General features: G+C 40.1%; 1 protein-coding gene across 1 annotated transcript in view; it reads left to right on the forward strand.

Moving 5' to 3' along the window:
* Positions 1 to 26,501, forward strand: part of carmil2 (capping protein regulator and myosin 1 linker 2) — a 56,432-nt gene that overhangs the window by 21,564 nt on the left and 8,367 nt on the right. Inside the window, exons 25-35 of the mRNA XM_034686627.1 lie at positions 706 to 834; positions 1,226 to 1,342; positions 2,411 to 2,586; positions 4,584 to 4,671; positions 4,978 to 5,064; positions 5,177 to 5,228; positions 7,544 to 8,046; positions 20,092 to 20,195; positions 23,070 to 23,955; positions 25,430 to 25,534; positions 25,625 to 25,661. Coding sequence (XP_034542518.1) covers positions 706 to 834; positions 1,226 to 1,342; positions 2,411 to 2,586; positions 4,584 to 4,671; positions 4,978 to 5,064; positions 5,177 to 5,228; positions 7,544 to 8,046; positions 20,092 to 20,195; positions 23,070 to 23,955; positions 25,430 to 25,534; positions 25,625 to 25,661 — 2,284 coding nt within the window. The remainder of the gene's footprint in view (positions 1 to 705; positions 835 to 1,225; positions 1,343 to 2,410; positions 2,587 to 4,583; positions 4,672 to 4,977; positions 5,065 to 5,176; positions 5,229 to 7,543; positions 8,047 to 20,091; positions 20,196 to 23,069; positions 23,956 to 25,429; positions 25,535 to 25,624; positions 25,662 to 26,501) is intronic.

Consider the following 26,501-nt stretch of genomic DNA (forward strand, 5'->3'; position numbering starts at 1 on the left):
CCCCATTAGGATTGAATGATCTAAAGCTGCTCTCAAGCAGAGCAGAGCCAAAGCTGGTAGAGGATGATGCAGCAGCGACCAACAGTTCTCCAGTTAATCAGATTCTGTCCAGTGCATGCAACATCAAAAAAATGTCAGTGCAACCAAAGCTACTAGCTTTTTCCACTGACGGGTTCATATTGTTATTTTATCATGATTTGGGTGCTTTTTTGTAGACTAGAAACATCTGTTAATTCACTGTCTTCAAAGGCACCAGAATCCATTGACCAAAAGTAGTAATCTAACCTTGCAAAAAATGGGACATATCAGTCTACTTCTGCCCCAAACAGATATTGTGCTCACAGAATAACAAAAACAATCAAGCCATATGAGGAAATGCTTAACCAACACCTCCAATGCTTTGTCAAGAAAAATCAATGTTTTGACTCTGGAGTCCATTGGATTTGAAATAAGTAGGGTAAAAGCTTAAAACAGGTTAAAAAAACAGGTAAAAACAAGAACTTAATTTGGGCAATGTGATCGGGACAATTGCCAAAAAAAGGCATGTTACACTGCAGTCATTAAAGTCAGTTTTCAGTTGCTGGCCGAAGCAATCTACTAGAATGATTCAAACTTTCTTAAATTAGTGGTACATAAAGCTCAGTTCCTATTCTTTTCTAGTTCTGTATCTCTACCTCTATCCATCTGGCGTGTCTTCTGTTGTAGTTGGTCCAAGGTTTGTGTCGGCAGCTGGAGGACAGCCTTCAACGTTTAAACCACTGCAACACTCAGCAGGTGCAGGCTGACATCCTGAATGCACATGAGGTGCTGCACAATGCCAGAGGGTCCTTCAAGGTACCGGAGCTCAGATGAGTTTTGATTTCCTCTATGAATTATGTCGTTATAGGCCAAAATAATCAGGCTTGTAAGATGCTCGGTTTTGATTAAATTTAAATTATAGTTTTATTATTGATGATGAGGTGTTTGTTGTGTTGAGCCTATCTCTTTTCCAAACACAAGAGGGTAAGAATACTACAAACACATTTTTACGTGATGTAGTAGTGCCAGCACCACTTCGACCTTTTGGATAGTTCAAACAACTCCTTTGGAAAAGTTGAATCAATCCTTAAAAGTGCAGTATGTGGCACATCTGCTGTACTAGTTTGCATACGATTGTGAAGGTGTATGCTAATATAAAAAAAAAGTGATATTTTATACCTCTAATGTTCTTACTATTTTTGTGTAGCTGCTCCCCTCTCTGTATGAAGCAGAGAAGATGTGCACCTCTGATGGCAACATGGTGAACTGCATCCTGACTGACACCGCTACTGCACTGACTAATGAGTTCAACAGAAGCATACAGGTACACCATTTAATACACCCACTGTATGTCTAACCATACAAGGCCAGGTACAGAGTTGCATCATTGACCTTTATGCTAGTTGAACTTTATCATTAATGACAAGATGTTTAATTAAAAACCTGGATTAGATGAGGGCTGTGGATCCTGTTTGTCATGCTTAGTTTGGTTAATAGATAGTCTCTTGGCTATGAATGGAACAGATTGTGCTCTGGGTTACAATGAGTAGGCTAGTTATGTTAGTGTTATTAGTTTTATTGTGAGTGAAGTTGGTGACATTGCACATCTAAAGTTAAGTCTTGGCAGAGCTGCTAAGGTTTATAGGTACCATAGGTTTGCCTTTTAACAGCCATGCAAGGCTCATCTCTGGAGAAATGCTAACAGCTGAGGATATGTACAGTATCTGCTTTATTATCCGATTTTGATTTTGCAAGTACAAGTTTGGTTTCTGTGGTAGTGTGAGATGTGATTCTCGCAAAATTGCATCACTCTGGCACTGTTAAATCATCACACTTTCTCTATTTTTGTGAAAACCCAAACTACACCTATGCTCCAGGGTGGAAGTGCTGTGATTGTTAGAGGCTGAGTTGCCATCTGGTTGTGAGCATCCTTCTCTTTTAAATGTGGCTATCCTTTAACAGTTTCAGACAGTGTGGTCTATCAGATATTCACAAAATGACCACAACATTATTGCATCAACATTGAAACAATGACAATAACAGAATGGCAGTCTTTCCTTGTGGTTAACACAGGAATACTGAGCAGGTCAGCTGAGATAGTACCAAACACGGGAAAGTCAGTTGAGTGGTGGCCATACACAGGATTTCCACATAGGAATTTTTTTAACAGTGATTTCAACAGAAGCTGTGTGAAACTGCCTGGTTTGTGCACATAATTGACTTTGAATGACAAGCAATGTAATTTTGCCTTTCCTGTTACACTTTGATATCCCAGGAGGAAGTCCTTATTGAATCTCTGAAATAACAGAAGATCCTTTAGTGCCGGTTATATCCTATTCAAAACTGACTTTGACTTAACAATACAGTGAAACTCCTTCTCTGTGTGTTGCAGGAGTTGGCTCAGGGCCTGACAAGGAGTGCAGAGGCAGTGTGTCCAAGGGTTGTTCAGCGGTGGAGTGTGTGCGAAAGTCTTTCAGAGTGTGTGTCCAGAAAAGTCAGACAGACACACACTTTCCTGAGAAGCACTCTGCTGGAGAACACAGGGCCAGTCATCAGCAGCAAACTGAGGTAGTGACATTTATGTAAGACTCTGTCCTTCCAGTTGGTTTAATTAACCTCATTTACACCGTGTAATCACATTTGACACTGTTTGAGCTGACTGACTGATAAAAAGCTTGTGAGGAGGAGAGTGTGCAGGACAATTCCAGTGGGGACCATGAAACGCTGGTCAGCATATTATATAAACCATAACATTGACAAAAACTATGAATCGTTTAAAGCTGAAAGGCTCTTCTTGAATTTCCCCGTTGTGGGACGAGTAAAGGACTTTTTTATCATATCTTCAAAATGATTTAATTCACCCTTCCAGCAGTACTGGAAAAGTGTTGCTATTATTAAGTAACTTACATAGAAGGGTGGAGACTGATCATGAACAATGGATTGCAATCTATTGATCAATCGCATATGATAAGTGGATGTAGTTTCTGTATGTAAAAATGGAAGCATCTAAAACCTGCACTCTTTCTGATGACCAACTGAGGTCAATTTCTTAAGATTTAAATAGACAATAAAATGTGTACACATTAGGGAGTGGAAACCATCAAGTCATATTTAAAATGTTATGCTCAGTGTCTGCTTGTGACAACCATAGACTGTATAAATATGGACGTAGTATCCGTGACGTCACCCGTCTGTTCCTTAGCTCTGTTTTGAAGCCAAATCGACGGTGGCAGTCATATTAGAAATGCGGAACTCAACCAGGCATAGTGTGACGTAAAGAGGCAGAGTTTGAGCCTCCTAGCCAACAGCTACGTGTTCCCGTCTGGGAGTCAAGTCAGTCATGTCCTTATTTGGGCAAAAACTCGTAATGTTAATATCTTCTGAACCATCACGTTAAAAAAAAATTCACCCCCGTACGTGTGCTGATAGAGAAATTAGCAACGTAGAGCCAAGCCATTTTTTGAACCAGGCTGTAAACATGTTTATTAATGCTGCAAAGATCGTCTTTTTTGAATTGGTGTGTATGTGGTTTCCGGTGTTTCTGCAGCCAGCCTCAAGCGGATTCTCGATGAATTGCAGTTTATAACACTTCTGCATGGGCTTCATATTTTGAAACCGGAGGTTGTCGCTTGGTGCTAATACTTAGAGATGTCAGCTGTTTATCGTTTGTAAACTTGCTGACAGTATGATTAAGCCAAAATTATCATCCCAATCTTAGTCACAGATACCATAAATTACAGTTGCATCTAGCTCACTGAGCTAGCAATCTTTTAAAACTCCACCATTTGATACAAATATGGTTACTTCTGGACACAGCAAAAGTCAGAACCAATATGCAATTGTCAAAATGTCAAAATCAGGCTTAAAACTTCTCATATTGTTGTTTTAAATTGCCGAGTAGCTAAGTTAGGTGCCCCATGTACGGAGGCTTTAGTCCTCTAACAGGCGGCCAGGGTTTGAATCTTTCCTGCATGTCGCTCTCCCATTTCCTGCTAATCCAGGGTCCCTTCTTCTCCAATACAGGTATAAAAAGCCCCAAAATCACAACTTAAAAGTCATATTATGCGAAACTACATAGAAACTATTCATAGCCTACTTCTTTGCAGACTACAGCTTTAAGATTTCTGCAGTGTAAAACAGGGTTTTGTATTAATTAAAATGATGTGAAAACATGCCATATGAAAATGTTATGTGCTCTAAAGAAAAGATTATCATCTCACATTACCTTGAATTGTAACATCTGTTGTTACACTTGTTGTTAAATATAAGGGGGTGGGGAGGTGGTTCCTGATTTTTGTCTGATGCCAATCACATCCTTGATGAATGAATCTAACAAAACTTTATTTGGGTAAGAAGAGTTAAACTTATATGAAAGAAAGACTTTTAAATGTGATGCATGTATATGACATATTGGAGTGGAAGAGGATACATAATAGGTTTATTGATTATCCATTGAAATGTTTTTTTAATGTAAATAACTGATTGAATCTGTTTAAGTGTTGTCAGTACTCTTTGCTAATTGGTATCACTCTTATACATTTCCTGCGTTCTCTGTTTCCATCCAGTGAACTGAAACACAGTCTGAGTGTGTCTCTGGCTGAGAGCATCATTGAACAGGTCTTACAGGATCTGACAACGACACAAGAAAAAATGGTAAACATGTGGCAAATGGAGTACAAGTTGAAGATCAGAGATGAGTGTAGGATGTGTTTATCTGAGCTTAGCACAGGGACTGGGGACAGGGAAAGTGCAGCAGTAGCTCCCTCATTAGTGGAAACAGAAATCTTACTATAGATCAGAAACTTCTTCTCAGCGACACTTAATTTGTTGACGTACTGCATTATTTCTGATTTTATCTTGCATATTTTTAATATCACATATGATATTTAATCATGCACTTTGTGTCTTTCTAATGCTGTGTTCCTATTTTCACCATGTTCCTCTTCATTTACTATTCAGGATTGCCTCACCAAAGAAAACTCTTGCATTGTTCAGAAACTCGTTATCCCAGAGCTGCAACTGGAAAGTGACTTTCCAACCGATGATGTAAGTGACTCACACCAATCCATCCATCCGTCAAGCCAGCTTTTTTGTGATTCATGCATTCATGTGTTGGATTTTCTATTTTTGTTGTTCCTCTTTCACTGCACAACATCAGTACAGTCCAGCAATTTGGAGAAACACCTTGAGGCCTGCACCTTCAATTAAGAGTAAGAAAATAACCACTCTTGCAATGAGATCCAATAATGTCTCTCTATTTCTGTCTGTCTAATTCTACACTCAGTTAAGCTTTGATCTGTTTCATGTGTGTGCAAGTGCTTTACTTATGGGAGCCATCAAATGACAAAATACTATGTTGAACCCAAGCAGCCTTTTTAGGTGAAGTTATCGATGGTCATATGGTCATACTTTTCATCTATTATGCATAAAGTTACACAGAAGTATCCTGTGTGTGAAGCGAAGAGCTAATTGTGCCATATAGGATTGCTGAAGTTACCTTCAATGTTGCATACAAACTAGAAAATAGAGTATCGTGGAGAAAATAACAAATGGGATAAGCTATCAATATAAGTATAAGGAAATTGATTATTTTCAGGCACCATAAGACATAATTACCCCTGCAGCCATGTGTTATTAAGTAAGTAGGAGGCTAGCAGTTGCAATTTAGTATCCAGGTGCCAACAAAAACTAAATCCAATCCTTTATCATAATTAAGAGCATCAATTAAGAAATTAGAGGGCACAAATTAGATCATTTAACATTATCTGCTAATGATTTGAGAGCACAAACGAAGTAATTACAGCCACAAAACCATTTGAATGATCTATGGCATGTCATCTGAAGTGATAGCCTATAGATTAAGGGCATGTCCATCTGGGTACACAACGGGCATAACAAGCGCATCAGTTGTGTCAAGTCTGTGAACTGGCATGTTTTTGGCACATCATTAACTAAGACAATCAGACACTCTTCTCCCGTTCCCAAGTTGTAGAGGGATTTTTTTTTCTGCAGAGTTAATAAATCCCCCCATTAGCAAAATAAAATCCCTCTGAACATACCTTATTATAATGACATCACACCAACAGGCCCACAGTTTGGGGTAAGTATAGCTTTTACTTTAACACAACTTTGGCAGTGGGCCCAATTAGCCAGGAGTTAACAGCCCAAAACATCCAGTGCATCTTTAGGAAACCAGCAAGGACGGTTTCGCTGATGCATGTAGGACAACTTGTCACATAGACAGACAGCAAGTCTTGATTATGAAATAACACAGTTTAACCAGTTTGACATCATATAATATAAATTAAAAGCTATAACTTGCATTCATTAATATTTTGAGATAGGAAAGGTTTTCTGTTACACTTCATAGTTAAGATTACCTCCAAAGCTTTCCCTAGATTTTAATTGAAAACACATTTGATGATTAATAAAATACACAGGGTTTAAAATGGTAACGAAGATGATATGAATTAAGGCCTCTTCTTTGAAAAATTTGCCATGCTTATAAAGTAAGTGATCATGATTTTGTAAATAAATGTGATGGATTTACATCCACCCAACTTTTCAAAATCTGTTGTGCTTCTACACCTCTGAGATCATGTTTAACCTAGTGCCATCTATTCTACCTCGTCCCATTGTGCTCCTCGTGTGAGCTCTGCCATGCTGAACCACTCTGTGCAGACAGCTCTGTTTGGCTAATTGGAGCATGGCCCGTTTACTTTCACACCAGTGACTTCCACCATGGAGGAGATGAGATGGGGAGAAGATGGAGGAGGGGTGTGATGGAAGAAGAGGAAACAAGGGAGGGATTTGGGGGGCGGTGAGGTTCATAACACCCAACCCCCGCTCCCATTGTTTGATGTGGAATATAAGGCTTTAAATGAAAGTAATGATAAAGCAAACACATGAAATGATAATGTTGTGTTTGTGTTTGGCAGATGTAGGTCAAAAAAGAATTAGGTCAGAATTATATGACAGGTTTTTAAAAAGAATTATCATTTGAGCTTTTTAAATGCACATGCATAAAAAAACTTGAAAATATCAGGATCAGCTGTGACTGCAGTGTAACGCTGTAGGTTTAACCCTTTCAGATTCCACCTTGTGGTGTGTGCATTACTATGTTAGCTCCGTGTGACAGGCTGATAAATGTGCAGCACTGTGCAACTGCCGCATCCATCTGCTGCTCTGCCTTCTCTCTGCATATCTGAGCTTAACTGATTATTCCTCTCTCCATGCTCTGCTCTCCCTCCTTTGTCCTCCATGTTTTTCTTTCCATCAACAAATCTTCCTTCTGTTTTTACATTTTTGTCTCTCTGTTCTCCAGTTTCTTTACCCTACAGTGCTATTCTCCCTGCCCCACATATATGGACATACCTACAGTACAGTACATGCCAGCAAAAATGAACCTGTGCAAGGGCTGGATTCCCCATCTTTCCCTCCCTTCCTCCCTCTCTCCTCTCTGTCTCTCTCTTTTATCCTCCCTCCTTGTTCCTCCCCTCTCATCACTCATATTAATCATTCTCAGGTCTCCTGGATGTAGACTGGGAGCAGCAGATGAGGGACAGAGGAGCAGAGCAAGAAGGAGGAGGAGCAGGGGGAAGGTGTGGCCTTCCTCGGTTGCCATCAGCAACCACCCTGTCAGTCACAAGCTCAAGCCCCTCCCTTTCCCCTTTCACTTCCCCGCCCCCATCCCCCTCAGGATGGAGGGGGAGGAGGCGGAGGGAGGGGGAGGTGGCAGCAGTGGATGCTGCAGCAGCAATATCAGGAGCTAGAGGAGCATCGTTCATTCCCTCTCCCGGTCTCCCCCTCCTTTACTCCATCTCGGCTCGAGCTCCACAGGAGGAGGCTGCCGGCCACGGAGGCTTACCCAGACGAGAGGCTCCAAGCCCAGGCCCCCTCCCCGGCTCTGGTTCCCCTGCTTCTCCCATGGAGCCTCTACCCACCCAGGGCCAGACTCTAAGGCACTACACTGCCTCCCGACCGCGGCCGCGACGCACACACACACAGCCCCCCTCCTTCAGGCCTCAGGTAAGAACACACACACATGCACACGAAATACTCACCAATGACCAAACACATACACACACGTACATACATATGTATATGGTCATGCAGAAATCACCCCCAATTAGCATTTTTACATTACCACACTCAACGATTCATTTGCATACAAAATGTGCTTCACACAGACATCTCTGTCAGGGAAACGCTGCCATCGTGAAAGGTAGAAAACAGGATGCAGGATTCTCATCCTCCCGTCCGGAAGATGACGGATAGAAGGGAAAGATAGATGGATGAGTGGATAGCAGCAAGGGGAGACGAAGCAAGAATCTAATTGCACGACTACAGAGGGATCCCCAAGGAGAAAATGACAGAAATGTAGAATAGAAAACAACCGTCAAGAAAACAGGCAAAGTAAAGAGAGGAGAGGAGGTTCTTGCAGCATAATAGCCACATTCTTTCTGTCCATCCATTTATCCATCTATCCAATCCAATCCTTCAGTCTATCTATCTATCTATCTATCTATCTATCTATCTATCTATCTATCTATCTATCTATCTATCTATCTATCTATCTATCTATCTATCTATCTATCTATCTATCTATCTAATTTCTATAATGCTGTTGTAATTATGGTAGCCATCTTCATCTTTGCGCTCTCTTTTTACATGTAGTCGTGCTCAGTGTGTGTGCGTGTGTGTGTGTGTGTGTGTGTGTGTGTGTGTGTGTATGTGTGTGTGTGTGTGTGTGTGTGTGTGTGTGTGTGTGTGTGTGTGTGTGTGTGTGCGTGTGTGTGTGTGTGAGAGAGAGAGAGAGAGAGAGAGAGAGAGAGAATAGGCCCATGCATTTTGGGAGTGGTGTTCCCTGGGTTGTTCCCAGAGCTGATTTCTCTCTCTCCCTCTCTCTCCTGGGAATGCTTTTACTAACTCAATTATTCATGTTTTCCCATTAATGGGGGTCTCTCTCTCTCTGTGCTGTCAGTGTGTTAATGGAAACAGAGGATTTCTCTTCATCTGTAGTGACCTTGCATGTGTGTAAATTGTTTGACTTCTTATTTTTTTTAGAGAGACACATTTGTGTTTGTAGGTGTCACTTTAAGCTTGTGTTATTTTAGTGTCACATTAGTGTTAGTGCTGTCAGAAAAATGACTGAAGTAGATCATGTACTGAACACTTTGGCATGGATTGGTCAATCCTGTGACTTGGGCTCCACAATTCATTACAATTTAATCATATCTAGATATGACCATTACCAATAAACACATCAAAAAAATCCAAATGTATTGCATTATATATTAAAAACATGTATTTTTGCAATGCTGTCTCACTCAGCATGTATATATTTGGAATACTGGATAGAGGCCTGGGTAGAATAGCCATTCTTTCACATCATTTTGTTTCAGTCAGATGAGGCTCAAGCTAAATATCAGCCTCCATCAGATAAATCAGTGCAGGTTTAATTATGAAAATAAAGCTTTGAGTCAAGCGGCAACCTCCAGTCTATAAATATGAGTCCAATGCGGAAGTGCTGAAAACTGCAGTTGATCCACTTGAGGCTGGCTCCGGAAGTACCAGAAACCACATACATGGGGGGGGGGGATTTTTTCTAAAATGGCAATTTCGAAGATATTGAGATTATGAGTCTTCCAATGAGAGGCAAAGCTGACTTGATTGACAGACGGGAACACTGTAGCTGTTAACTAGGAGGCTCAAAGCCCGCCTCTTTACATCACAATTGCTCGACAGCAGCAATATGGCTGCCTCCGACGATTGGCCTCAAAACAGCTCTTCAGAAACAGATGGGTGACATCACAGATACTACGTCCATATTCTATGCAGTCTATGCTTTGGGTACACAAATACAGGTGTTGTAACATAAAGAACAATAAATAGACTTAGAAACTGAGTTATACCTAACATGCATTCATTAGTGATCGTTTACCATTCAGATCTCATCTCAATTGCAATATTAAACATGAAATCACACATTGTGTCATTTTCTAATATCATGCAAGGCTACTGTGAACTAGTGCTTAATTTCAGCAAAAATCTAAAATACTTGAAATGACTGAAAATTGATATAGTGGGTGTAAGACTGAGACTCTACATTTTTTAAATGTAATATAGGATGATGAAGGGGTAGATAACTTATTAGCTGTGGACAATGCTATTGCTGTTAGCCAGTTCAACTAATAAGCATTGACTAAAGATTAATATGGACACTGTCTGTGAGAAATGAAGATAAAATACCGCCCACATTGATGGGAGCTGACATGTTTCCCTGGTTGAGCCAAGGCAAACCCAGAAGCGATCTGGCTAGCATAGCCGTGGGACTGACGTTACAACTAGATTGATTTAAGAGGGGCTAGCATAATCATGTTAGCATACTAGCTTTAGTGAGGACATGCAAACATTAGCGCGGCAGTAGCCTGTTTCTTTAATGGGGCTGGCATTAGCATCATAACATGAAGCTTTCTAAATATATATATTTATATTATAGAACAGATACTGTATGTTCCAATGTATTCCATACATTTAATTATAAAAGGATAAATGGTACGTTATATCGTGCTGTTCGTGTCTGAAAGCTTTACTTTCCCACGTTTCAAGATTTCTTCAAAACATGAAGAAAAATGTTTCGTCCAGCTAATATGTCATGTCATCATAAACATGTCCCTCCTGTGTTTCCTCAATCAGCAGCAGCATAGACTGTCTACAAACATTGTTTGTTTTCATTACCTGAGCTTTAAAGGTTGAAAACAGATGAGTTTCTGCTCTGTGAGTTTGAGACAACAAACATAGCAACTGTGTTTCAACAAAATCAGAAAACGATGGATTTGATAGAAAAAAAGTGTAGATTCTACATAAATACACATTGGCTTCCCCTTATCTATAGGGTTCATCCATTAAGTTCATAATTGTTTTGGGTTTTTTTTGCGTTTTAATTACAATAGATATTTTCTAACCCAATTATCAGCTGTAGCCAGCTTTGCTCAGCAGCTCCTCTGAACTTTGAGTAAAGGTCAAACAGTCAAGTGAGGATCCTTGAGTACATAAATATACATAGTTGATGCTTGAAATTGAACTTGTTTTCTGACTTGAATAACAACAGAATGATGCATACATACGTACTTTAAAAACATTTTAAGTTTATTTTTATCAGATAATATTTGGAGAGGAAAATTGTTTCATTTTTTATATTTTTCCCCCTGGCCACTTCCTTTACCTTCTTGTAGTCCCTGTTACCAATTTATTGGTCATATCTACTCTTTTTTCATTTCAACACAAACAGAAAGCAAGCTTGATCCAGTGTTCCTGGATCATTTGAATGGTTGCATCATCTTTATTGTTGTTTTAATTAATCCATACTTGGTGTTTTTACTAAAAAGTGCTGATTTTCTTTCGTCTTAGTGGCCAAGCTGGTATGGTTAAGCCATCCATATAAATAGTTGTCGTGACTGTTTCAGAGCTTTGCATTGTGGGGCATAGTGGGTGGGGTGCAGTGGTCCAGTGCGTTTCCCAGTTAGTTCCAAACGTGAGTAATTTTGGCATGTTCATTTGATTTTGTTCCGGTACAGCACAAAATGTTCATAATGCTACATCTTGTCCAAATCAGACCTTCTGGTATGAAAGCAGAGATACACTGTTAAAATCAAAAGACTTTCTTCTTTGTGGATGTGATGGATTGGAGATCTTTCATGTATGTCTATATTCTATGTACATGGCTACAGCCTTAGACTCAAGGCCCTGCTTGTGAAAGCAAGGACTTATTTATCTGCAACAAGTTTTCACACAGTTTGGTCCATTAAGCAACCACACACCATCGCCTCTGACCCACCTCACAATCTCTGTGGCTGGGATGCATTATGCCAAGGGAAGGGCTGGATTCAGAATCTCATAACTTAAAGACTCAATTATGTAAGTAAAAGCTATTCAAGTGTTTGAACAGGTGGCTTTAAAAAGATGCTATTTATGGGAAAGTGTGCATCAACTTAGAGCAAAGTGGTCTGCCACCATGTCAGAACCATGCCAAATCCTTGGGGCTTGGTGTCTCCCCACAATGTACCCATGAGCACTTCCAGGAAGTTAAGTCCTCTTGCAAATGTATTTTAGGAATCTTGTCCCTTATGACAGAGCAGTGAGATTGGTTAAAGTGAGAACAATCGCTTAACAAACATGCTTAGGGTGTTCATTATAAGGAAAGAGACAGGGAAGGTGACAGATGGTCCGAACACAAGGCAACATGTCAGGATCTGGCAGTGCATGAGGAAACCTTCACACTGTACTGTGGATGTACTGTGGACCTATAAACGAACACACAGGAGCCATGAGGAAGGTCCCTCATTACACATGGAGAAATCAGGTGATTCTCAGAGGCAGAACATGCAGTCAGTGTACAGGACTCGGGTGTTACCACTAGCTGTGGAAATTACAGAAACAACATAAAGGAGGACAGGAAGTGGTGTTTTTGCTCTAATGGTTGTGGTTTTGAAAGGATGTAGCAGTGCACACCTCTTTGAGATTTGTGACTGTCATATTAAAGATGTTTGTTAGGCTTTAATGGGGGGACCTATGTGTCTCATTTGTAACAGAAATACAGCATATACAGCATATATAACATACTATTTTATACTATCAGTCAGATATGAAAAGGAGGGAACCTTCATCAGGCACATAACAACCTATATAAAGCAACACTTAAAGCAACACCCCCAGGTGAGATGCCATGTTTTAGGTGGTCCCAAAGGAGTACAGACGGCACTACCGCCCATGCTACTTTTTGAAACTTAAGCTCCTGAAAAAAAGCATGCATTCCCTAAGCTCAGTGTTTTAGAGGGGCAGTGGGGCGCCGTGAGTTCTGTAGGACATGATGGTGCCTGGCCATTAAGAGCTTTGCTGGTCAGGAGAAGTATTTTACAATTTTGTCCGGATTTGATGTGGAAAGGATCTAGTATGGGAGAAAATTGATCTTATTCCTGCTTCTTGTGAGTACATGTGCTGCAGCATTATGGACCAGCTGAAGTACAGTCGATTATCTTCACAACAAGATGGTGTGTTGTAATCAACAATCTTTCCTATGCTTCCTGCCACAGCTACTTCTCCCACCCATCTGCTGCTTGGTAAAGCTTCTCTTCCACCTGCTCCAGTCTGCCCAGTCAGGCCTGCAGTATTTGCAGTGTGCTATTTCCCACCCAAGGGAGGAGCTGTGTGTTTGCATGCTTGCTGTCAAGCAAAGAACAGCTTCATCAAGGGTGAATCAAACTGTATCAACATTTGCTTCCTCTGACCAGTTCAAACTGTAAAAACCTCTGACTGGAACTATGAGGCTGATCGAAGACGTTTCAGGTGTTACAGCCTGCTGTGTGTATGAACATCCACATACACTCCACATACACTCCACATATCCATTTAATAGAGACAGATCTGTTGCCCCTTAGTAACAAGTGTATGAGTTTATGTGAGAGTCTGTGCATGGGAGTGAGAGAGAGTGTGTATGCCAACAATTGTGTGCCATGCTGGCATGTAGCTCATAGAGACAGGTGGCTGTAAAGGAGGTGGCAGAGAATGAAAGAGAGGCACAGTATTTCCACTGGATGATAGATGGGAAAGCCTGAGAGATGGAGACAAACACTGCATTCATGAGGAGGAATTCTGGCACCTGACTTTTTGTTTAGTTTAAGTCTTCTCACTTTTGGCTAAATGCGTTTTTTGCAAATATTAGCCATTTGGTCATTGTTAGTTTTAGTAAAGATAAAAAATATTCTCTAAAATGGGCTTTAAAAAATGCATTTCCTGATTTCAATATATCCAATTATTGATAGATAAGAACAGATAAATGAGGGGAGAGTGATAAGAGATGGGAGTAACATGTTGGTATGATTTGTGGCCGACATTTTAAATCCTAAAGCTCTCATGGCTATACGTGTTGTTCTTAGAAATACTTCTAGATTACGTTTAAAACACAGTTTCCAGCCCCAGGAGGTGTGTACGGCTCTGAAGCCAAGTTCACGTTAACTATCATGCCATTACAGCAAGCATCTGTCAAAAGAGACAGCATGTAATCTCCTTGAATTGTGATAGAGAGCAGTACTGTAATATTGAAAGGTAAGGTAACTAGTCAGTCATGTCTAAAGTTTTTATTTACTTTCTGTGAAGTTTTTGTTCGTGTTTCATGGAGTGGTCGTCGTTTTAGTCTCTTAAATACTGCGACTCCCGACTGGGGCAAATTTCCGTCATCACACATCTTTGCTCTTACACATTGCACAGCAAAAAGGCATACGATTGGTGTCCCAGATTACAAATCGCATTACGACATTGCGCAAGAGAAAGGCACAGCAGGATGGCCACATACGCACACTCAGACATGCACAAACACACAGCGCTGTTCCACGTTGCCAGCTCCGACACTACACATGCCCACCATCTTCCCAGCATTGTGCCTCTGTTACTATCTCCAAGGGAGGATCAGAGGCGGAACGACTTTGCCCCACCTTAAGGCCTCCCTGTGCTACACATTGTAGAGGCGTAACAGGGGGCGCTAATATCCCACCTTGAAACTGCGATTTTTAAGAGCCCACAGATTTGGAGATAGTTACTCCCACTGCCCGCCTCTAGTCACCACATGGAGATTAGCTTTTCTTATGTGTAAATGTAGTAATTGCTACAAGAACAACAAACTAGTACTACATTAAAAACTATTGCAATCATCAAAGAACCCATTGATATTCTCTTGATTGTTTCTTAATCTCCGAAGGAGTTCAATAAATCAAATAAACTACCACACATGACAAAATGCAGTAAATCACCACATTTAAGATGCCAACAAGCAATAATTTATAAAGTGGCTTTACTTCATAACACCCACTTATTAGCTGCATTCATGGTTATACAGTCAGTATTGCATTTAATGCTGACAAAGAAGAATGAATTTGTGTACAGAAACTTCCTAAGCTGCATCTTCAACACATAATTAAGACTCAGAGGTTTTCATGAACAGTTTTGTCCTCTCAGCTGTTTTTATCAACAAGAAATTCAATCTGTGAGGGTTGAAGGTTGTTCCTGTGGAAGGTGATGCGGGTGTCCTTCTGTGTGCATAACCGTCTTGACTTTGCCTCCACCTTATTTCATTCAGTGTAGTTCTCTCAATTTTTAATAACAAAGACACTCAAAGCGGATTCAGTGTAAAGGTAGAAATATGCAGAACAACAACAAAAGAGATGAATATATCACATTAGGCAGAAATTTTATCACACACAAACATGAAGAGCCTTGATGAGTTCTTTCAAATCAGAGTACTTTCACATGTTTTAACCTCTTAAGAGTGACATTTGCCAACACAAAAATTGAACCAAACATCACATTTCCCCTCATAATCCTAAAAGTATTTAAAGAGATGATCAGATCTGTCAAGGTCTTGCCAAAATATCTGTCTGTGAGTTATTTATTTCAGTATTTAGGTCCCGTCCAGAAACAAATGCCATGTCCTTTCCTTGAAACGGGACAATCGCAGATTAGTTAACAAGTCTGTTAATGTTGCTGTATAGTAACAGTAACATTAAACAGTGGGAAGCAACATTGTGTAAAGGGTTAGCAGAAGGCCTTGTATCTTCACAATAGCAGCTCCAGTAGGCTAATGTGTGTTTCTGCAGACTATGCTTGACCCAGTTAGAATAATGCTTACACAGGACAACTGTCCTGAACTGGAGCTCCTTATTGCTCAGTCCACAGCTGCTTGAGCAGGTCCATTTTAAAACTCACTGGCATGCTTTTGATCTCCTGTAAGATAAAACTGTTAGAGTCAAGCTAGATTGAAAAATTATAAATTCACAGGGTCTCTCTGTCAAAATGCTAAATTGCATTAAATGACACCAAAGAAGTTGCTTTGTAAGGGGTATTGAATATATTTGAGATTCCATTTTTTAACAGGATGGAAATGTACATCAGCACCCTCGGTGTGATCCAATTTCACTAAAAGCCTCACCTCAGAGCTTCTGACAGTAACTTTCATTTTGTTTTGATCTCGGTGAGTCCTCTGAGCAGAAGGGTAACTCTTATCTCTTTGGTGATCTTGTCCTGTGCACATGAAAATTATGTTCTCTGACTGAAAATCTCACCCTGCTTCCTTTAACATTCAGACGTATCACTCACTGGGGATCTTTGCCCATGAAGAATGTAAACGAAGCCTGCTTTGGCAGCAATCTGTTATTCACCTTGTCTGAAACAGGACAGGTGGCAACCATTACAGGCTTCTTACTGCAGCTCTCTTTTGCTTAGATCATATAGAGACATAGCTCTTTACTGTCTGTTTGATAACCAGCTATAATCTGATGATAAGAGCTTTATATCTCACTGATTGATATTTTTCTTTGCACTTGGAGTCGTACTGAGAATTACAACAGGTTTGACTTTTATCTCTTAAAAAGCAACCACATTTTGAGATGTTTTCTTACCCAGTGGTTATTGAACATTTTTAAGGATAGGAACTTAGTCGGCTGATATCAGTTTGGGCCTTGGGGTCAAAGGTTGTGTTATAAACTGCAATTCATCGAGAATCCGCTTGAGGCTGGCTGCAGAAAAACACGGAAACCACAAACACACCAATTCAAAAAATCTTTGCAGCATTAATAAACATGTTTACAGCCTGGTTCAAAAAACAGCTTGGCTCTACGTAGCTAATTTCTCTATCGGCACACACTGTACGGGGGCAATTTTTTTCCTAACAGGACGGTTCAGAAGATATTACGATTACTAGTTTTTGCACAAATAAGGACATGACTAAATTGACTCCTGAATGGGAACACATAGCTGTTGGCTAGGAGGCTCAAACTCCGCCTCTTTACGTCACACTATGCCTGGTTGAGTTCCGCATTTCCAATATGGCTGCCGCCGTCGATTGGCTCCAAAACAGCGCTCAGGAACAGATGGGTGATGTCACGGATACTACGTCCAGATTTTATACAGTCTATGGATCAGATAACCTATTTATAATGCCAATATCACATTTTTGTTGTTGGTTTGCATTTGATAAAATACAACAATAAAACAATAAAATCCCAACCAAAATTGCTGAACTTCAATGAATTTTTTTTTAAATCAATGGTGTTTGCTCATAAAAATATGCTACAAGGGACTTCTTGATTCCGTCCATATTAAGCTTGAAAAGCTCCAGTAAAGGTATTAATTCTTATCGTTTTTACTTAGGTAACATCATTTCAAATTTAGCGTTTCCCACAATTCCACAGCACCTGAGCTCTGCCAGTAGAATGCAGGCCGAATGGACACAAGGGGAACACTAACATGGCTCGACAGCAGCCACACTGAAGAGGCTGCCTGCAGTGTCTGCAGACATTGTATGTTTTAAATCAGCCACGTGAGTGCAGTCATTGGCCAATGCTGATTATGTCAAAATGTCAATAATAGGCCTGATTAATTGGTTTATCTCTGTTAGGAACCCCTAAACTTATGCAAATCACAACACAGACCCCCCCCATTTGATTAAATGTCCCACAGTCCTCATCCATATACTGTATCGGCCTAAATATAAGATGAACTTGATTATAAGAGTACCCCCAATTTCAAGACTAATTCTTGGAAAAAAGATATTTTGAAGATCAAATCTTTTTTTTAAAAACGGTGAAGAAAACAATTTTAATTGGCAATAATCTTTTAACATTAAATGGTGACATTTAAATGAAATATAATGTAATAATGTTTAAATGAAGCACTTATTGTATCAGTATTTACAACTATAACATTTTAAATGACCTGCAGTCTATTGGATGGATGACGGCACTGCTGGCGCCATATTTCTTGGTAGTTGTTTAGAGTTTATACTGCACTGATAATTGTTTTCTAAAGACATCTTTCATCCCCTCTGGCACCTCAGCGACTAGTCACAGCTGGGGTCAGACACGAGAGGTACACTCACTTCACAGATGAGTGGTGCTGTCCCTTGTAAACAATATTGACATTTAATTACTAAACCCATATTATAAGATGGTCCCACCTTTTCCGGTATATTTTGAGGAAAACCATTGGTCAATTCTATAAGTCATCTTATTAGAAACAGTGTTCATTACTGAAAGAGTCATACACTCTTTCGTTGTGTTACCTATGAATGGAATTATAACAAAAAATATTTTGGGGGGGAGCCTCCTGAAACCTTGGGCACCACTTTGAAAACCACTACTCAAAACATTTTGGTGGATGTCAGTTTCAGTGGCAAAGCAGCTGAGTCTGGAAAGTAATCTTTAATATAATTTCCTCCCAGCAGGGATAGCTATAGCCATTCTTAGGTTGTCCTTTTTTTCTCTGTCTGACCCTTATTCGTGAATGTGATGTCTGAGGAACACCTGAGGAGCATTTCTTAAAACTTGGTACAAACATCAATTTGTACTCAAGGATGAACTGATTGGACCATGGGGTCAAAGGTCAGGGTCAGATGATAACACTTTCTCCAGGTTTCTCATCATTTTTAGTTGGTACAGAACATTGTGGATGAGTCGGTGAGAAATCAAAACACACAGATTATCAGAAACCACTGTACTGTTTTTATTGTATGCAGGGATATGTATTATCACCTTTCTCATATTCAGTGTTGACCATAGACTGTATAAAATATGGATGTAGGATCCGTGACGTCATCCATCTGTTTCTGAACAGCTCTTTTGAGGCCAATCGTCGGCGGTAGCCATGTTGCTGCTGTGGAGCCAGTGTGACGTAAAGAGGCAGGCTTTGAACCTCCTCGCCAACAGCTACAGTGTTCCCGCAGTCAGCTGTGCCTCTCATTGAAAGACTCGTGACCTCAATATCTTCGAAATTGCTGCGTTAGAAAAAAATTCACCCCCCGAACAGTGTGTGCAGATCAAGAAATGAGCTATCCAGACTACACTCGTCTTTTGTACCAGATTGTAAACATGTTTATTTTTGCTGTAAAGATCGGCTTTTATGAATTGGTGTGTATGTGGTTTCCGGTACTTCCGGAGCTAGCCTCAAGCGGATCCTCGACGAACTGCAGGTTTTTGCACTTCTGCATTGGACTCATATTTTTAGATCTGAGGTTGCTGCTTCATTTTTGAAAAGAAGAAGTCCAGGATAAGGCTCAAGGAAGCTTATTAGCATGTTACTGAATGTACTATGACTCAATGATTTATAAGCTAATCATGACACTAAGTCAAGAGAGTCTAATAAAATATCTACCCAAGAGGTCAAAGGTCAACTTCACTATGACATCATGATGTTCTACAACCATTTGATGTTACCCTGATTGTAGCTCTGATCTTTGGTGCACACATATAAGCTGTGTTGATGTTAGATTTTCTGTGCTAATAGCTTAAAGTTGTGAGAAATGTCCAGACACTGTAGCTTCTTTGCAGTGACATCCATATTGGAAGCATTGTCTATCATCATGGTTATCAGAACTTGCTTCATTGGCCAAATCAACTCATATAAGGAATCTGACAATAAACTTAAACACTGATAGACTTACAGAAGAATGAAAAAAATTGAACCAGTGACATTTTTAAAGAGAAAATGAGAGTTGCTGGTCTTCTGCTGTAAAGAGCAGTTCATTTTTGTTTTTGTGTATCTTGTAACTCACAAACGTACCATTTAAAATATCCAAATACACAGCGAAATAAAAGGAAGTAACCTGCAGCATAGATAGCATCATCTGATGAACCATTCTGCTACAGAAATTCAAAAAGCTTTTGTAGCCAAGTAATTTAGACAATAAATTATATAAAACTACTCTGACAAAATGTAACTCCTCTTTTAAATAAGAGCTCCTTTCTACCCACTGTCTGTTGTCTTTGAGACTCAGTCCTGATGATGTACTGTGTGGTACTTATGTTCTCCATGTGAGGTACATCTTATCTTAGTAGAATTATAAGTCTGTTCTTGGCTTGGAACAACAATCCAAATGATCCAATATATATAAAAATAACTTCAAATATATCTTGTTGAATCTTACATTTTGGTTTTGCTGTAAAAGTCCCACTAACAAACAAACAAACAAACACGCTCTTGTTAAATCTATGCATATGATTAATCATATTGTGTTCTCTGTTTCAGGAGCCTGTGTCAAAGGTAGAGAATGAGGCCAGTGAGGGGATGGGCCGAGTGGACGAAGGAGTAGAAGAGTTCTTCACCAAGAAAATCATCCCTGACTATGCACTGTGAGTTGCATTTTCACATGCACGCTCACAAACACACACACACACACCCACACATTATGCGGCAGTTTATAAGAAAACACAAAAAAGACACAAAGACAAATAAATACAGAAAAGATACTTCTCTTCGACACAGAAAAGAGAGGAAGAACAGACTGATTGTGGGAGCCAGTCTGGGCGAATCATTGATCTTGTTGTTGATTTTTTGACGTTGACAAATATGTCAGCTTTAAAGTAAATATTATTTTCCCTCCGAAACAATCAAATCAACGATTTATTTTCTTAAAAGGTGCTGAGGGAGCTGTAAGATTTATTTTTATGACTTGTTTATTGTGCTTTCATAGCGATCATTCACTACACTTACAAAACCTGCATCACTTGCTTTAATTACCTACATATTTCCTAAAACACATAAAAAAGATGATAAAGTACAAAACATCAATAAGTCATAAATTAGATTTGCAGCAGCTTGTGACAGGAAACTCACGGTTGTTGGTTTACCTTGGTGGCATAACATACTTACAAGCTTTGCAGACAGAATAAAAGTGATCATCTCAGCGGACAACGGATATGTGGAAAAGTCAAAGACAGACAGCCTTGACTAATGTTGGTGCAGGTAGCTCTCATTGAGACATTTAAAAACCCAGAGCATCAAACTTTACACCAACCTCTTGAAAGCTGCTCTTTGTTTAAGTGTGTGAATGTTTGTAGTGTTAAAAAAAAAAAAAACCTGAGTCCCTTCAGTTTTACGCCACATAAACGCATATCCTTCCCTCCACTAATCTTCTCAACCTGTCCAAGCTTTACTCATAGTGAACTGAACACAAAATGCCAAATGCTGTTGAGAAATAACTCCTTCAGCAAATCTGGCTCTTACTTCACGTCAGGTGGTTTCTTGTTAGGCGTGCATTGCATGATGCGTCTTCACCAGATTGCATTTTCAGTCTCCTTCACAGCTGTGTGAGCAGTGGCACAGAGCATTTGGTTTAAAGTGTTACAAAATAATCTAATTTTAAAGCATCATATATCGGCTCTTTGCTTTTGTTAGTTTGATCACATGATAACAGGTGGATGTATAAGTAAGGGTTTATGTCACATTGTTGGGATTTTAATCCACATAACCACCAACATATACATTATCCCTCTTGATACATGGTTATCAACTAAAGATATAAACAAGTTGACTCAAAACTGTGTTGAAGGATGACTTTGATTTAGAAATGATGTATTTATTGGGCTTTGCTACATCAACCGGAAGTCAGGTTGTGTCAGCATTTCCGATATGGCGACCTCCATCGCCTTGCTTCAAAACTCTGCTTCTGACTCCTATGAATGACATCCCCGAGACTTGGACTATGTTTTATACTGTCCATGGATTAACCCAAAACCATGAATTCCATATTCCCTTGAGGTTCAATCGTAGCTAATGATAGTTGAAACTCTCAACAGAATGACTGAATGACTGAAGTCAAAGAGTTTAAACACTCTGGAGGCCTGAGTACACTATGTAAACATCACAGCAATCTACTTTTAGATAAGTGGTTGTCATGTATGCAGAGTTCAGTGAAGATTACGGGTCAGCCATCATGAACCAGCTCAGTCTAATTTCACAGAGGTTCAGCTTTTAAGTTTTGAGGTATTTGTTCAGGATCAGGGGTAACCAAAATAGGTAGGTTAAATTAAATTGGGGGCTTATTTTGTGAGGTTCTGGCAGGCAGTGGTGAAGACATTGGAGATCTTTGGAAAATGATGGGCCTGAACCAGAATGAACCAGAATAGTTTATTCCAAGATCTGATTGGACTGATTGGATTTGAAAGTAAAAATGTCTGATCCCTCTTTACCTAACGTGTTACAGACCCCACAAAGTGCGTTTCTAAAGCCAAACAGCTTCTCCATAGTACTCCACTTTAATGGAGCAACACCTGTGCGCTTATTCAGGCAGGCAACTCAAGCTGCCCTAAGTTCACACATGAGTCATTCTCCACAATAAGCAGACAGACGTATTCTCCCAGTTTGACGGCCTATTTAAGAGGCAAGACTTCCTGCCTCCATGTTTCTTTCTGCTCTGTCATCACCACATCTTTCCTGCACCAGCACTGCACTCAAACCTTCTGCCCCACCACCTCCCCCAGAATCCACATGCAGGCTCCATCTAGATATAATCTCATTGCTCCTAAAACTTCTGCATATGAAACAAATCTGCAAGGAATGAAGAGTTCTTGACAAGGTTAGAGCCTAAGACATTAAACACAACATTGTTCTGCTGCTGCAATCAACATTTTAAACATTTACAATTATGAGTTGATTGACTGAACTTTCATTCTTTGAGTCTGATCCTTAGTCAGAAAAATAGCCCCACACACTAGAGTAATTCTCTTGTGATCACAGGTCTTTTCTGAATTGTAACTAAGCTGTTACACATAATGTTACACAGACTTTAGATACACTGTGTAGAACAGCAGTGGAGTTCAACTAAGACCACTGCCATTTAAACCAAGCTTTAAGGATGAGTTTTAGCATATCTTTTGAGGTATTTGTTGTTTGTGCAGAAACTTGACAGTGATGCAGCATGAAAACATCAGAAGTTAACTGTTCTGGCACAATGAATACCTTTTTCTGTTTTCATGGTGATCATGCCAGTTTCTCATCTAGTTATTTTGCTCTGATCCTGAGTGCTGAGCAGATTGACACATGTCAGGCCTCTAGACGAGCATATAAACGTACTCTCTGAGATATATTTTCCCTTTTTGTGTTGTTTGCATGATCTTTTGCGTTCTGTACCTGAACTGAGCATGTGTCTTGAGTCCTGTAGTGGTAGTCGTAGTACTGAGTGTCTCTTCTTGTGTGTTGCTCTTTCTGCTGTCTCCTCGCTGCAGAAAAGGCCGGTGGGAGGAGTCATACCCTGCCCAAGCCACTCCCTCAGAGTCAAGCTCCACCCCCTCAACCTCAACCCCCTTTTCTTCTTCGTCTGACAATATCACCTCCTTTACCACCACTACTACTACCACCACTGTCACCTCCCCCTCTGTACCATCTACTGACACATCCTCTACACCCACTGATGTACCCCCCCTCCCTTCATCCTCCCCAACTCCCCCTGCCCCTCCCTCTGTCACCACCACCACCCCTACTCCTACCACCACCACAAACCCCCCACTTCCCACCAAAAACATCAAGAAAAAGTTTGGCGACTTCTTTGCCTTCAAGAGAGCTCGAGCCGGCCGAGCAGCCAAGGCAGGAGGGGGAGAGGGAGGAGGAGAGGGGGTGAAGGTCAAAAGGACCTCCATCGCAGACCTCATCCGACCCCTCCGCGAGGCCAAAGAAAGGGAGAGAGAGAGGGAGAGAGAGAAGGGGAGAGGGGCAAGGTCAGTGGAGGATGCTAACGTTTCTAATGATGCCGCCATCACAGAAGGAACCTCTGCCATCGGCGAGCGTCTTGCAGGCAACGTGAGGGCAACGATGGCGCCTGCCAAGACTTTACCCGTGATGACGCCTCCCAGTGAGACCACTCCCTCTTACCCCACCATCACCACAAGCCCCGACCTCACCCACCTGGAAGAAGAGGCAGCTCCTGTCTCGCCAGATCACACCCCCAGTCCTGTGGTCACTCCCCCTCTGATGGAGCAGGAGATGAAGTTTGGAGGGACGCCGTTTGGAGAGAGGAGACTGAAGGTGACCAAGAGATCTCTTAGGGAGGGCAAGAGCCAGAGTCTCATTCTGCTGACAGGACTAGAGCCTGATGACAAGGAGGATGCACACAAGGTAAGTCTGACAGCAAACGAAACACATCCTAACACAAAGTCTTAATCTCATCAGAGAGGAACTTTTCCTCTCTGGGTATAAAATTCAACAAACACCGGCTGATTCCTGAACAGTGCTGAGAACCTGACATTTAATCAGAAACAGGCCTTTGTTTGAAACCCTTTAGGGCAGCGTCTCCCTTTTTATGCAGGCTTATTGCAAAGATTGATCGATCATACCTTCTCAGCTTGTCAGTTTTCTTGTGTTGTTTAATGACTTCGGCATTTTAAGGTGAGTTTAAATCCAGTATAGTATTTGTGTAATCCATGGTAACACCTCTGCAACTGACCTGGCTGCTCAGCATGCTGGAGTGGTTAGAACAAACACATAATAATACTTGGGATGGCATACTAGGGGTCATAACTGGGTCAATCAAAGCAGGATGTAAACCCAGAACACATCTGATTTAGTCTCATAAGAAATGGAAAGTGAGTTATTCTTTTAACCCACACCGTGATGTGACTGATCGGTGATGTGCACTTAATCAGATTCATACAACTCAATTCTTACTACTAGTGCCACAAAAACATACCTGAAAGTTTATACAGACTGTAAAGTAAACTTATATATGCAGCAGAGAATATTGATAAATAATGAAATTACAATCAGTAAATAATTATTCAAGACCTGCATTTTTTTATATAGGACACAGAAATTTAATATTATCAGCTTTTCAGAGGATTAAACAATTAATTAAGTTAAATTTCCTGCCTCTCATTTAAAAGTGTGCTCAGGGTCTGTTGATTCAGAGATGAACACATTGCCTTTGCTTTAGCTGTATCACCCCCACGTGTGTGACGCCAATTCCAGTTGTTTTCAGAGAGTGGATTATGTGAGTACGTGGGTACAGTGGATATCAGCCTACACCTCATCTATTAGGAAAGGGCAATGTGTCAGGTGAAGGCACACCTGCTCCTGGCCTTTTTAAGGATAATGACACTGCCATTAGTTTGATTCATGTGTGTGAATGTATTACAATAGTCATGTAATAAATATGTAAAATAATTAAATGTTACTGCAGTGGACATTTTTGAGTTCATGGTAAATGACAGTGACTCAAAAAAACACATATTTGTCTTTTTTTTTTAAATTTCTTTTCATGGCTCATAGATGTATAAATACTATTCTTTGTATGTTGATGTGTCATGCACTCTAGCGTATTTTTACTCCTTTTGTTCCACTTTCACTCTCTTTTATGAGTGCAAGGTCTACATGTGAAAACTGCTCATACACAGTACCTAAAGACTGAGCACTGAACAGACTCTCAAAGAGGAAACATGAGTCAAGAACTGATCCGTAAATAAAAATGATTGAATCTCTCAGCAGCTGCGTAAACCTTGTGTCCAGATATGTTGGCTGTTTGACCAGCCAAATATTTTTCTGCTGCTTTAATATTCTTACTTCCTACTTCAAATTTTCTCCTGTCATCTTCTAGAAGCATGTGTCTGAGAGTACTCCCAGTTTTGAACAGAGGCTTCAGGTGATGCTGCACAGGATGGGTGTAGTCAAAACTCCACCTGCTGACGGCAACACAAGCCAGGTAGGACGAGCGCAAGATCAGTGATTATAAAGCGTAACAGGATGTTTGTGATTAAATATTATTTCTTTCTGTCCCATGTGTCTGTTGTAGAATAAAGATGAGGAGCTGAGAAAGGCCAACTCTGAAGGTAACCAAACTTCATATTTTCTATCACAACTACCCAAAGTCAGTTTATATCTCTTATTAAATCTAAACTGAAATTATCTAAAGTTATAGATCTGTTTTGGTTTCACCAAAGTCGAAGAGGTAACTTGAATGATCATAAACCTCTCATACAGACTGTATGGATAGAACATGCTCAAGCTGTATGTCAGCGTTGTCCGGGGGTTCAGAGCTTTATCTGTAAATACTGTGAAGCTATTTTTAGCTTAGTAAGTTTACAAATTAAAAAGTATTGAATGTGAAAATGAAAACAAAGTGTTAAATTACAGTACATTCACGTCTACTTTACAGCTTAAATCAGGTTCTAAATCTTAAAGTACGTGTTGTGATTTCTGAAAGTAATTTGAGAGTCTCCTAATATGACTGAATCTGAGCTTGAGAGAACAAATTCATTATAAATAAGTACTCTTTGATTTTCTCAGCTGTGTAGCAATAGTAAAGTCCCACATATAAATAAAAGTGATATCAGACGTGCTAGCTTGTGCTTTAATGCTAAAATATATTTAGGAAGTAATTAGTTTATGATAGATGTTGGATTTTTAAAGTTGTATGAGGCCAAACCAGCCCTGTAAAAACAAATCTAGTATCTTAATGTTTGCGGTTCAATCTGTTTCAGTCCTGTTGGTTTTCCTGGTCTGTTTTTGTCCTTCTGTCTGGATTTTTAACCAATTGTTTTTGTCACACACACGCCGAGCTATGCTTCCTTATAATTGTTTGTAGACCTACAGTATAATTACACTTCTGTGACTTAATTAGAGAGGCTTGAGTGGAGCCCAGTGCTCAGATTCATTAATTACTTGTACAG

This window comes from Notolabrus celidotus, chromosome 6, assembly GCF_009762535.1.
Source record: "Notolabrus celidotus isolate fNotCel1 chromosome 6, fNotCel1.pri, whole genome shotgun sequence".
Lineage (NCBI taxonomy): Eukaryota > Metazoa > Chordata > Actinopteri > Labriformes > Labridae > Notolabrus > Notolabrus celidotus.